Source organism: Desmodus rotundus, chromosome X (genome assembly GCF_022682495.2).
Source record: "Desmodus rotundus isolate HL8 chromosome X, HLdesRot8A.1, whole genome shotgun sequence".
In the NCBI taxonomy this organism is placed as follows: Eukaryota; Metazoa; Chordata; class Mammalia; order Chiroptera; family Phyllostomidae; genus Desmodus; species Desmodus rotundus.
In genome coordinates this window covers 69,698,697-69,712,568 of record NC_071400.1, presented here as the reverse complement: position 1 = coordinate 69,712,568, position 13,872 = coordinate 69,698,697, and the positions used below count along the sequence as shown (strand labels likewise).

General features: G+C 39.3%; 1 protein-coding gene across 5 annotated transcripts in view; it reads right to left on the bottom strand.

Moving 5' to 3' along the window:
- Positions 1 to 12,065, bottom strand: part of EFHC2 (EF-hand domain containing 2) — a 328,021-nt gene extending 315,956 nt beyond the window's left edge. For 4 of the 5 annotated variants that reach the window (XR_008426009.1, XR_008426008.1, XM_053917521.1 and 1 more), the window contains exon 1: positions 11,940 to 12,065. Coding sequence is in view for 2 of the 5 variants with exons in the window: in XM_053917521.1 (XP_053773496.1) it covers positions 11,940 to 11,981 (42 nt within the window). In the remaining 3 variants the exon portion in view is untranslated. Of the gene's footprint in view, positions 1 to 9,445; positions 9,455 to 11,939 lie in introns of those variants that run through there. The other variant, XM_053917522.1, reaches the window with a different exon arrangement.
- Between the last annotated feature and the right edge of the window lie 1,807 nt (positions 12,066 to 13,872).

The window sequence follows — 13,872 nt, the reverse complement described above, 5'->3', positions numbered from 1 at the left end:
TAAAACTCAGGAAATCTGAATAAGATTGGTAGATTATATTAATGTTAATATCCTGGTTGTGCTATTATACTATAGTTTTGCAAAATGTTACCAATGGAAAACTGGGTAAAGGGTACTCTATGTTATCTCTTACTGCATGTGAATTTACAGTGATCTCAATAAAAATTTCAATTAACAATAAAAGGAAACAGAAAGTCCACTTTCCTTGGTAACTAGGAGAGGTTCCACTCAGGTGCCTTTACAAGGTATTAAGTATGAACATGAACACTGATAAACAATAAATGACTAAAGTCTCAACAGAAATGAGATGACAGTAGTCCTATAAATGATAAAACAAACATCTCTGTTTCAATTACCAAGCTCATGTGAAGAAGAAAGAGCAATGTAAATCAACCGTTAAGCCATGTGAATTGATTTTATTGCCCCCAAAACTCTAGGAGTTGTGACCATTCTCTCCTTTCAGATGCCAAACACATAGTTAGAAAAGCAAGTAATTTGGTTATCCTTTAACTGGCCAAGCTGGTTACTTTGTCACAGTGGAGTTGCCTGGTCAAATTTAGGGGTCCTGAGGTTTGGTTAACGATGGAGTAAAAATGACAACCTGTCCCTTCCCTTTGCTTTGGAGAGTTATACACACATTCATACACATACACATACAGTTGGTTCTACTCTTTCTACAACTGTAGAAACAGGATAAACTTCTCAGGAAATGGCCAAAAAAACACCTTTGCCTTTGCACTAGTTCATATCTGGGATCCTGTTGTTGGGAGACTGGTCTCCTAAGGGGTTCCGGCTGATGAATGCTCAGAGAAAAATATGCTGCCTCCAGAAAAAGTCAAACTGGATGCCAACAAGGAAAAAAATCAATGTCCCTTTACATGGCACAGTAGGCCCCATAGAGGCTTTGAGTTGCAACTTGCATGGTATATCTTCATGCTGTCCTGGCCACTTCATCTAAGCCACATATCCTAAGAGGCTTATAACCTATTTAAGTCACAAAAGCAAACTATTTTCTTCCTCTTTTATATTCACTCTTGCTAAAATAAGAAATACGTATTTTGTTCCACAGGAGTGGTGGAAGACAAAAACAATAAGCTAATTCTAGAGTTGATTCTTCCAAGCTGTACTTACCCTCTGTAGTTTTTGAGCATGGCTGCTACAGGTACACAACGACAGCTGACAGGCACCTATCAAGGGCCTGCCCTGGGTAAGGAAGGGCAACTCAAAGAGTAATCAGCCGCAGTTTCCCACTCAGCCAAAGAACATCATGATCACACAAAAAAAGAACACAAACCACAACACAGGAAATAAGGCAGTAAATGAGTGGTCTGGACAATATAAGTGTTCAGGGTTATGTAGACAAAGAGATGGCTCCTGCTGAGGTAATCAGGGAAAGCTTTAATGAGGAGAGGGGATTAAAGCCAAGTTTCCAGGGAAGGCCAGGATCTGGATGGAAAGAGGAAGAGAATGCTGTCAGGGAAGGGGGTAAGTAAACCAATAATTGAGTGGAAATGTACAAAATATATTCAAAGGACAGACAGTTAGCATGCTGGCTTAACTGGAGTATTAGGCTTGTTTTCCATTATGAAAAAGAAGATTGTTAAGAAAGAATGGTACTGTTTGAGTGTTTTTAAATGATGATGTACTCATGTGTCGCTAGTATAATTAAAAAACACAGCCAAAATGTTTTTAAAGAAAAGAATACTAGGGCTCAGGAGAGCATCTAGACTCACAGGTACTGAGTCTGTGTCTGGTGGGGCAAAGTTTGCTAACTCCCAACAGCCATTACTTACTTCCTTTTCTCTTTCCCATTCCAAAAATAGGCAGTAAAATATCAAGTTCCTAATGCCCCTTGTAGCAAAGGATAACCATCTGACTCAATTTTAGACAATAAGATGGAAGGGGGAAACATACTGAGGGGCTGGGAAACACTTTGTTTTCTGATATGAGAGTCCTTTTCCCTCCCTTTCCTTCCCACTTATCTTGAACATGGTCATGAGAAGTTGTGATATCTGGAACTGAGGTAACCATCTCATAACCATGAGGACACAAGTCTAAGAAAGAAAAAAACCTGTTCTGAAGAAGGTAGAATTAAGAGATAAAAAGAGTTTGACTTATTTGTGACATTCATCAGCCACTGTCTAAATCTGACACTGCCACACCTCTATATCTGAGCCTGATCATGTCAGTCAGTAAGAAAAACTTACTTTTTAAGTCTCATATAAAATTGTGTCTTAGGCTATATTTTTATTCATGTTACTTTGTCATATGGTTTTAATGGCTTTACTTATTTAATATTGTCAACATATTTTCATGTTGTAAGTGGCATTAATTAAAATGAATTCACAACCTTTATTTAAATTAAATCAATTGAGTGTAGTTTTTGAAAAAGTTAATCCCATCTTGGATTAAAACAGTTATTGAACAGAAATGTATTTTGCTGCCCTAAGAATTTTATAAATGTTTAAAAAGAAAAGAAAGGTAAGCTATGCTTAACTACTTATTTCTACAGAAAATCTGGCTAAAATGTCATGTTTTATTTTAAATAGGGGAGAAAATTACCCTTGCTCATATGATATACCCCATCTCATGCCTGATAGCACCATCTAATAATAGAAGCTATGAGAGGATTCTTAGACTTACTCAGATAAGGGACAAAGGTGGAAAATCAAGTACGAAATTATACCATAAGAAAAAATACCCTGAAGTTTCCTCCACTACACTCCCATTTGCATTAGAATTGATATCCATTGTGGCATCGTAAGGAATGCCTATGTGTATGCCTTACACATAGTAGGGAATAAGTTGGCCAAAATCAACAAATCCACTGAACACTATTACTCTTTACTCAAAAGAGATATCATTATTGCATCATCATATCTACAACCCATGGACTATACTAACGTATCATGTGTTGTAGAAATCATTTTTACATAGGAGTTCCCCAAGACCAGAATATCATTTCAAAGTTTCCTCTGGAGTAAAAAGATTAAGATTTGGGGTGGTGAAAATGTCTTGGAAATAGTTAGAGGTGATAGTTGCAAAGCATTGTGAATATACTAAATGCCACTGAAGTATACATTTTTAAATGGTTAATGATGAATAGGATCTGTTGAGGCATCCTAAAGCGTGAGAGCTAGATCTGGTCTTTAATGAAGTTGAAGATCTGAATTTAAAAGAGAGGCAAGAATTGGTGAGATGGCTATAATGAGAGTGATTTTCAAACTCAAAGTACAATAACAAATAGATTTTAATGCAATCCAGTTCACATACACACATGTGACAGAAACAAAAGTTCATGAAACAATACTTACCCTTCCCAAGCATAATATACTCTGATTTTTTATTCTATTCTACTCTGAAAGTTTGTCATGATTCATTAAATTGCTCTCACAAAGTGAGTGGCAAACTCTAATGGCCTCGGCTGTAAGGTTAAGGGGTTTAGATCTGATGCAGTTATTTTAAGGCAAGGGAATTGAACACTAAGAACAAAATTGGGAATCTGTTAAGTAGAATTTTAGATTGGGAAACCCTCCACCTTGTGAATAAAGTGATTGTTTTATAATTATATTTGTCATTGAGCTAAATTTAAATTGATCTATCTAACATTACATAATTAAGTCAATATGTGTACTATGTATTACTGATAGTGCTTTTCTCTTTCAGTTATTTATCATTTAAATCACTGGTAAATTTCCCACAGGACAACTTTCCCTATGTATTAATATGTAGGCTTATATTAGTTTATATGGAAATAAATTTCAAGGTATTGCCTGCCCCTTTTTGTAAGAGAGACAGACATTCTGAATTTTTATTTTACTGTTGTGAATTCAAATAATGTCTTTCTTCTTAAGGAAACAGTTGCTTCATTATAAATTAGATGATCCACAATTTACAACAATCTCTCCAAAGATGGTGGCAAGGTAGCTTCATAAAAAGCAGAAAGTGTTCTTATTATTCATTAGAGGCTTTCAGAATCAGCTATACAACCATCTGTCCAAAATACTGGAGAAAGAATTTTCAGCTTTGGCTAGAAATATGCCTTTGAACATTAATATCCTATCATGTTTGACAATATGCCTGAGATTCTCAGTACAAATCCAGAATATAAGTTGTTGGAAAAAGATACTATGTGTCTGGAATTTAGCTGTGATCTTTCCCAAAGGATTTCAATTTATTAATATCAAATTTAATGTCATCAGTGATGTAAATGCTTATATTTTAGAAAGCATAATACTTTTTGTATTTCAGATAAAAGTATAGGTTGTACCTAGCTGTGGACAGAAATCAGAAGCTAATTAAGGGAGGAAACAAGCTCCTTTTTAATTTCTAAGGAAAAGTGGTAAAAGTTAGTTTGTGTTATAATTTTAGAACCAAACAGCCAGTAATTATACTATCTCCAGGAGGCCAAGGTTTTTGACTTGATAATTTAATTCAGCAAGCAAGGCTCTATGATTGAGGCCGGAGAGGGAGAAGAAGGATAAAAAGGCCATATTTGGCTTTACTGACTTTCTGACTAGTCTATGCCAGAGAACATTCAATCTTTTAACCATGTACAAGTTTTTAAAATAATATTAATTTTGTAGCACATTTAGTCCCAAGACAAGTGCAACAACTTTTTGAAATGCAGCCACCTGACTTGAACACACACTAGGATACTCAATATATAAATACTGATTTGTTGAATGACCACCCAAGATATCTAATAAGTACATACACTGTCATTCCCTAGATCATTCCCCTCTCTCTGGTCTCACACATGTATGCTTATTGATCTGAGGCATAAGGTAAATAAATAAATTTTTAAATACACTCAGGAGACTAAAAGCAGACCCACACAAATTTAGATAATTTATAACAAGCAAAGCTCTGCAAGAGAAGTGGAAAAAGGGTGGCCTTTCCCAGAAAATGTGTTAAAGACAAGGCAACAGACCTAAAATGGAGTTGCTAAGCCCCATGTCACCAAACTAAAATTTAATTACAGTTTTAGCTCTACCAAAAGTAGAATCTTAAATTTGCCAAGCATGAATCTCTTGATTAGCATCAGTTAGGTAATCTCCCTGATAACCCCCTGCCATCCCCTATAAAGAAAGAAACTTTGCAATAATCAAGTCAGTTACAACTTCCTGGTTCTTCTTCCATCTACCCACAAAAATCTCTTGCCTTGCAGAGCTCTTCAGAGCTCCTTCCTATCTGCTAGATTAGATGCTGCCCCATTCTTGGATCACTGAATAAAGGTAACGAGATCTTTAAAAGTTAGTTGAATTTGTTCTTTAACAAATGGCTCTGTGTCAAATGAATATCCATCTGGGAAAAAAAAATACAACCTGACCCCTACCTCTTTTCATACACATGCACACAAATTTATTAAAGTTAGATTTATAGAGCTAAACATGAAAGGTAAAAACAAAAGATTTCCAGAAGATAAACAGAAAAATATCATCATGACCTTAGTATAAGGAACTATTTCTTAAGCAGGAAACAAAAAGCACTAATCTAAACAAAAAATTATTCATCAAAAACACCATCAGGCAGGACTCTGGAATCGCACTGCAGACAGAGTGCTAGTGCTAGTGCTACAGTCTACTAGCTATGGAAGTTTGGATGCTACTGCCATAGTGTGAAATTTCTCCAAATTGAAATTAATAAAGAATAATACAAGAGCTAGATCTCCATGATGATGGCCTAGGTAAACACAGCTTGCCTCATTGGACAGCCACATCAAAATTACAACTAAACTATAGAACAACCATCACTCAGAACCAGCAGAAATCAAGTTGAATGGAAGTCTGACAACTATGGAATTAAAGAAACCACACCGATCTAGGCTGGTAGGAGGGGTAGAGACACACAACAGGCTGGTCCTGTACCCAAATGTAGTGGATAAAAATTCGGGAGTGATATCTCATGAGTGAGGGGTCCCAGTCCTACACCAGGCCCCCCAGCCCAGGGTTCTAGTGCCAAGAAGATAAATCCCCACAAATTCTAGCTGCACAAAACCAGCAGGGATTGAGTCAGTGGAAGAAACTGCTTGACTCCTAAGAAGTTCCTCTTAAAGAACCCACACACAGACTTACTCAGACTCACTTCCTCTGAGCTCCAGCACCAGGGTAGCAACTTGAAGGGCACCAGTGGCATGCAGGGGAGAACTGAAGTGTGTGGCATCAAGGCATCTGGGGGACAGCTTTCTCCCAGACAGAAAGGAAACAGAGGCCATTTTCCCTTTTCTGAAATCCCTCCCCAGCACAGCCACAGAGCCAGTAGAAGGGTGACATATATGAGACACCATCTACCTGACTAACACTGTTTGCCCCACCCTGAAGATCCCCTCAGGCTCTGTACCACCCAATTTATGAGCCCACCCAAACTAGTTAACAATGTCTTTTCTATATGAATGGCTGGCATTGGCTCATGCTTCAAAACTTCCTAAATCCTCTCAAGCAAGAGTGGGGGCTCAAACCAGCCTCAGTGAGCCCCCAACTGCAGTACCTCTTGCTAAGTGGCCCCAGGCACAGCACTAGCAGCAGCCAGCCTAGGTTCACAGCTTGGCTTCACCTGGGAACCTCCAAGCCCAGCACAAGTAGCCTCTATCTGCAGATTGCTCTGTAGTTCATGCAGAGTGATCCCAGGCCAAACACAGACAGGGGCCTACCTTGGCCTGCACCACCTGGGAATCTCCAGAGCCTGCACACCCAGTGAACAGTTACATACCATGTCAGAACACCACCACCCTGCCCCTGCACGACTGACCATCCACAGAGGGTAGAGGTTGGTAGTCAGTGGTCACAGGCAGTCCTTGCAGCTGACTGGCCTAGGTAAATTCCTCCCATTGACCTGTCAACAGCAATCAAAGCTCAACTACAAGAGGAGGGTGTATTCAGCCCACACGAAGGGCACGCCTCAAATACTGAGCATGTGTGATAGGGGAGGCTGTACCACTGGGCCCTAAAGGACACCTAATACATCAGGACACAAAACCAAGACACAGAGTCAAAGCAGCTCTACCTAATTATAGAAACAAACACAGTGAGACTACCAAAATGAAGAGACAAGGAAACATGGCCCAAATGAAAGAACAGATCAAAGCTCCAGAAAAAGAACTAAACAACATGGAGATAAGCAATCTATCAGATACAGAGTTCAAAACACTGGTTATAAGGATGCTCAAGGAACTTAGTGAGGACCTCAACAGCATAATAAAGATCTAGTCAGAAACAAAGGATACACTAAGTGAAGTAAAGAACAACTTAGAGGGAAACAACAGTAGAGTGGATGAAGCCAAGAATCAAATCAATGATTTGGAACACAAGGTAGCAAAAAACAACCAATCAGAACAACAAGAAGAAAAAAGAATTTTAAAAAATGAACATAGTGTAAGCAGCCTCTGGGACAACTTCAAGCACTCCAATATTCGCATCATAGGGGTGCCAGAAGAAGAGAAGAAAGAGCAAGAAACTGGAAATCTATTTGAAAAGATAGAGAAAGAAAACTTCCCTAATTTGGTGAAGGAAATAGACATGCAAGTCCAGGAAGCACAGAATGTCCCAAACAAGATGGGTGCCAAGAGGCCCACACCAAGACATATCATAATTAAAAAGCCAAAAGTGAGAGATAAAGAGAGAATCTTAAAAACACCAAGAGAAAAGAAGTTAGGAACTACAGGGGAGTAGTTCCTATAAGACTGTCAGCTGATTTCTCAAAAGGAACTTTGCAGACTAGAAAGAAAAGCAAGGACCTACAACCAAAATTACTCTATCCAGCAAAGTTATTATTTAGAATCAAAAGGCAGATAAAGAGCTTCCCAGACAAGAAAAAGCTAATGGAGTTCATCATCACCAAACCATTATTATGTGAAATGTTAAAGGGACCTATTTAAGAAAAAAAAGATCAAAACTATGAATAATAAAATGGCAATAAAAACATATCTACCAACAATTGAATCTAAAAAACAAACTAAGTGAACAATCATAACAGAAACAGGGTCGTAGATAGAGAATGGTTTGATGGCAGCCAGACAGGAGAGGGGATTAGGGAATAGGTTAAAAGGTGATGCAATTAGGAAGCACAAATTGGTAGTTATGGAATAGTCAAGGAGATTTAAAGTGCAGTATAGGAAATAGCGAAGTCAAAGAACATATATGAAGGACCCATGGACATGAATGTAGGTGTGGGGATTGCCTGAGAGATTTGGGAGTGCTCAGTGGAAGGGGGCAAAGGGGGGAAATTGGGACAATTGTAATAGCATAATCAATAAAATGTAATTTTAAAAAACCATCATCAAGATGAAGGTAGAGAATGTTAAGTGAAATAAGTCAGAGAAAGACAAATATCATGTGATTTCACTTATATGTGGAATCTAAAGAACAATATAAATAAACAAACAAAATAGAAACAGACTCAATTCATAGATATAGAGAATAGACTAATGGTTTCCAGAGAGGATGGGGTTTGGGGTGAGGCTGAAAAAGGTGAAGGGATGAGAAGTACAGATTGGTAGTTACAAAATAGTCATGGGAATGTTAAGTACAGCATAGGGACAATTTCGATAATATTGTAATAATTATGTATGATGCCAGGTGGGTTGTGGAAATATTGGGGGGAACACTTAGTAAAGTATATGATTGTCTAACCACATGCTGTACACCTGAAACTACTACAAAATAATATTGAATGTAAATTGTAAATGAAAAATAAAATAAAAAAATAAATAGATAAGTACTCTTATAAGCAACAACAAAAGCACCATCAAGAGAGTGAAAAGGCCAAGCACAGACTAGAAGATATTTGCAACACAATATAGCTGACCAACAAGTCATATCCAAAATGTATATAGGACTCCTAGAAATCACTAAGAAAAAAGCAAGCAACACAGTAGAAAGTTAGACACAAGACAAACAGATACTACACAAAAGAGAATATCCAAATTACCAATAAATATGTAAATCCAGATTAAAACTACAGAGTTGCATTACATCCACTGATCAAAATAACTAAAATTTGAAAGACTGAAAATATCAGGTGTTAGAAACAATATGGAGCAAGAGGGACATAAAATGCTGATGGGAATTTAAATTGCTGTAATTGTTATGTTCACAGCATCTAGTAAAGATGAACGTCTGAGTACCACATGATCTAGCAATTGCACCATGAGACATAAACAAGAATAGTCACAGAAACCTATTGTTAATAGCCCCAAACAAAACAAATCTCTGTCAAGATTAAATGTGTATATAAATGGTGTCATACTAATGCAATGAATACTATAGAGCAATGAAAATGCGCAAACTACATCTACAGTCAGCCACATGAAAAAAATCTCACAAACATAATGTTGAGCTAAAACAAAGCCAGTCATAAAAGAGTGAACACTGGACATTTCCATTGACATGAACTTCAAAAGCAAAAAAACCCTAACTATAGTGATAGCAGCCAGTATAGTGCTTACCTTTGGAGAGCAGGAAAAGTCAGGAAATGCTAAGGTTGCCACATAAAAAACAAGATGCTCAGTTAGATTCCAATTTCAGATAAGCAAATAATCTTTTAGTATAGGTATGACCCATGTAATATTTGGGATATGTGTTTTTCTTTGCTGAATCTGACAACTTTAGTCAAGGGGGATGCTTTCAGAGTGCTGGTAATATGTTTATTTCTTGATATTCCTTCTATGATCATCCATTGTGCATTCTTCTATATGTGTTGTACTTCAAAATAAAAAAGTTTTGAAAAAATGCTCAGTATCACTAGTCATCAGGGAGATGCAAATTAAAACCACAATGAGATATCACCTCACACTGGTCAGAATAGCTATCATTAACAAATTAACAAACAAGTGCTGGCGAGGTTGTGGAAAAAAGGGAATGCTAGTCACTGTTGGTGGGAATGCAGACAGGTACAGCCACTGTAGAATACAGTATGGAATTTCTTCAAAAAACTAAAAATGGAACTGCATTTTGACCCAGTGAGTCCACTGCTGTGATTATACCCTAAGAATCCTGAAACACCAATCCAAAATAGATTATGCACCCCAACGTTCATAGCAGCGCAATTTACAATAGCCAAGTGTTGGAAACAGCCTAAGTGCCCATCAGTAGATGAGTGGATAAAAAAAACTGGTGCATTTACACAGTGGAATACTATGGAGCAGAAAGAAAGAATGAACTCCTACCCTTCATGACAGCGTGGATGGAACTGGAGAGCATTATGCTAAGTGAAATAAGCCAGTCAGTGAAAGACAAATACCATATGATCTCAGCTATGAGAAGAATTTAATGAACAAAATAAATGAACAAAAGAGAACCAGAGACATAGAACCATGGAACAGACTGACAGCTATAACAGGGGTGGGGGGAATTGAAGGAAGGTGAAGGGACTAGTCAAAGAACATATGTGAAGGACCCATGGACATGGACAACAGTGTAGGGATTGAATATGGAAGTGGGGGGTGGGCTGGGTGGAGGGGGCAAAGGGGGAAAAAGTGAGACAACTGTAATAACATAAACAATAAAATACTTTTTAAAAAAGAAAGAAACTGCCATAAAAAAGCAAAAGTACACTCAGTACAGCCTTGCAGATTTTAAAATATCTCATCCAACCACTTTTTTCCTTCTCACTCTTAATCACTGCATGTGAGAGCTGTGGTACTTGCACAGGAGGTAGGCATTAGTAATTTGAAGTGTTGCTGGGCCCAAAGCTGTCGGCTCTACTTTCAATTTTTTTACAATTACTTTTACACAGCATGCTTCTTTACTTCTGGAATCTTTTTTTATGCTCTGCCTTTCAGGGGTCTTTCTTATTTGTGTGGCTGGCTTAATCTTACCAAAGGGCAGTGCTAGGAGGGAAGGCCATCCCTCTTACAATCAGCCAAGAAATGCACAAACCAGTGTTCAAGAAGCAAGTTGGACTGGTCAGCCTCCCTGTAGGTGTCAGAATGCAGTTGGCTGAAGCTACAAAGATAACTTGTACTTTAGGGCCCACGACTTAGATACAGACATTGTTCTGAATCCATAAAATCAAATGCTTCAATCTGGCACCTGCTTTCTAAACTTACCAGAGGTTTACACAAGTACCTTGAATGTCTCCATCTAGTTCACTGCCATCAGTATGTTACCTACCTTCTTCCTACAGACACAACTGGAAAACCCAAGCAGAGATTAGTAACCAATGCGAACAAAAGCCTGAATCATTTTTCTGCTGTTGTTTAAATAGTGCTATTTATTGGCAAAAGTCCTTTCATGCTCAGGGATTTTTATGTTGTTGTGTTGTGTTGTTTTGTTTTATACCTTCATCTATCTTATTTTAAAATGAACCCTTCCAAGTTCTAAATAAAGAAAAACTCCTCCAAGTTAGGGTGTCATCTCTCTATAAAGAAACCCTTACCCATCTGGGCCCTACCAACCTTGAGAGTGCCAGGTTTCTTCAATTTAATAACAAAAACTATATTTACCTGTTCCACACAGGGCTATGTGAATAGGTTGCCTGGAAGAAACCCAGCTTCATCACTGAGACTGCATAGCTTTGGCCAGTGCCTCAGTTTCCTCAACTGTAAAATGGGAATAAAAACAGTACCTAATACAAAGAGATGTTGAGAGCATCAAATGCCATGTAAGGTGATTAAAGCACAGCGCTTCGCACATCTTAAACGCTCATACATGATTGTTATCACTACCATCTATTACCTTCAAGGGTCCTTCCTCCTCTAAGGACTCTAGTCATGTATCTAAGGTAGGTAGGAAAAGCATCCAGCTGCAGTTGAAGAGACTGAGGAAGGGGAAGCAGAGAGTAAGGGTTCCACCAACCTACAAACTTTGGTCCAAGTTGCACCCAATTCACACAAGGCGAAGCAGCGGGAAGAGGTCTACAGTAGGGGTCAGGGAGGTGGCCATACCTAAGACCCCAGACCCCAGCTGCGACCTCTGACCTAGGGCTCCCTCACTACTCACGTTGCGGTTGAAGCCGTAGCCGGGCAGCAGCGGCAGGGCCATGGCTCTGAGCGTCTGAGGGTCAAGGGTCTCAGAGGAAAGGGGCCAGCAGGCAGCGGCCGCCTCGCAGCCGGCCTCTTTGTTTGATACCCCGGTACCACCGCCACGTTACCTAGAGACAGGAGGCGGCGTCACGGAAGAGGGTGGGGCTGCAGCTGGCGGGGGGAGGGGGGGGCTCTGGGCGGGGCTGGAGTGGGCGGGGCTAGGCGCGGAGCTCCGCACGCGCGCGTCACCCCTCCCCCTCCCTCCCCTACGCACTGAGCCTGGTACCAGTCTCCCGAGGTTTAGCTCTCCAAAAGCTTTGTGCAAACACAAAAGACAACCACACAGTTCCCCACCCCCGCCGCTTTCTAGTTTAATCCCTTTATAGAGCTCAAAGCCTTTCACGGACTTCAGCTCCTTAGAATCTTGCCACGACATTTTTTCCATTTGGTTATTAAATTTAGCTCAAATACACAGAGAAGTGCAGAAAATCATATGACACCCGTATGCTCACAGAACTGTAACACCAGTAATTGTAACATTTCCATCAGTTTTTATTTTGTAATTAAAACTTTCCAGATGAATTCAAAGCCAAACATACCTCATCCTTCCCTCCCGGCCTCTCCTCCCCTCCCCATTCAGCGGTAACCGCTATCCTCGGTCCTTCCTCTGTTCATTCTATACTTGAAATAAACATTTATAAGGTGCTCATTCCTGATCCAATCAGGGTGGCCAGGGGCAGAGGCGGGTGACACAAAATGCTGCCCCTGTCACTCCATCATACACCCAAGATGCACAGGCCAGGAGCTTCCTCAATTCCTCTCCCCACACCTACAGCTGATCCTTCCCTAAGTCCTACTGGTTGGACAGACTGGTATCTCTCAGTCATTACCTCCTCTGTCTCAGCTAAGACTCCATTATTTCTTGCTTGATTTTCTTTCTTTCTTTTTCCCTCCCTCCCTCCCTCCCTCCTTTCCTTCCTTCTTTCCTTCCTTCCTTCCTTCCTTCCTTCCTTTCTCTTTCTTTTTTGGGTAGTTCATATTTTATTGTATTTTTCCATTACCATTTATCCCCCCATATCCTCTTCCACCTCCTCCAACTCCCTTCCCTCTCTATTTTTAAATATATAGATTTTAAAAACCTAACTAATCTTGCCTCCAGAGCCATCTCCCATAATTTATGATGCCCATGTTACTCTTCTGTTTCAATATTCTTCTAACATTCCTGCCACCTTCAGGAGGCAGGCAAATCCTTAGCCCCTTCAGAGCCTATGGCAGGAGGTTCCTTCCAATACTCTCCATCCCTTTCTTTGCCACCCCACTCCTCTACTCCAGTTATGACAAACCGCTGGCTGTTTCCAAACCAGGATCTGCAGTTTCTCACCTTTGGAATTTTACAAATGTCACTATCTGCTAGAAACACCTTTCCTTTCTATCTTTCACCTGGGTAACCCCTTTTTGTCTTCCAGGACTTGGTTCAGTGTGACAGAGAGTTGTGGAAAGCTTTGCCACTGCTGGAAAGTGTTCCTTCACCTCCACTCCCCCATCTGTATTTAGTGTCCATTTGAATTGTGGCTCCCATGCTCTACATTGTAATCATGTGTTTACTTGCCTCTCTTCATATGTCCCCAAAATTCTCCAGGACAGGGACTCTATCTCCTTTTTTATTCATAAACAACATATATTATTGTTTCCTGTGTTTATAAATTTTACAATATAAATTTTTGCTACCTGCTTTTTTCACCTAAGATTTTGTTTTCGAGACTTCTATATATTAACACATTTAGATATATTTCACTAATATATGTATTGCATGTCTTAAATGTATTGCATGTCATCTACTGATGTCATCTGTTGATGACAATTAGGTTGTTTCCGATTTTTCACTAGTTCCCAACAATGCTGCACTGAGC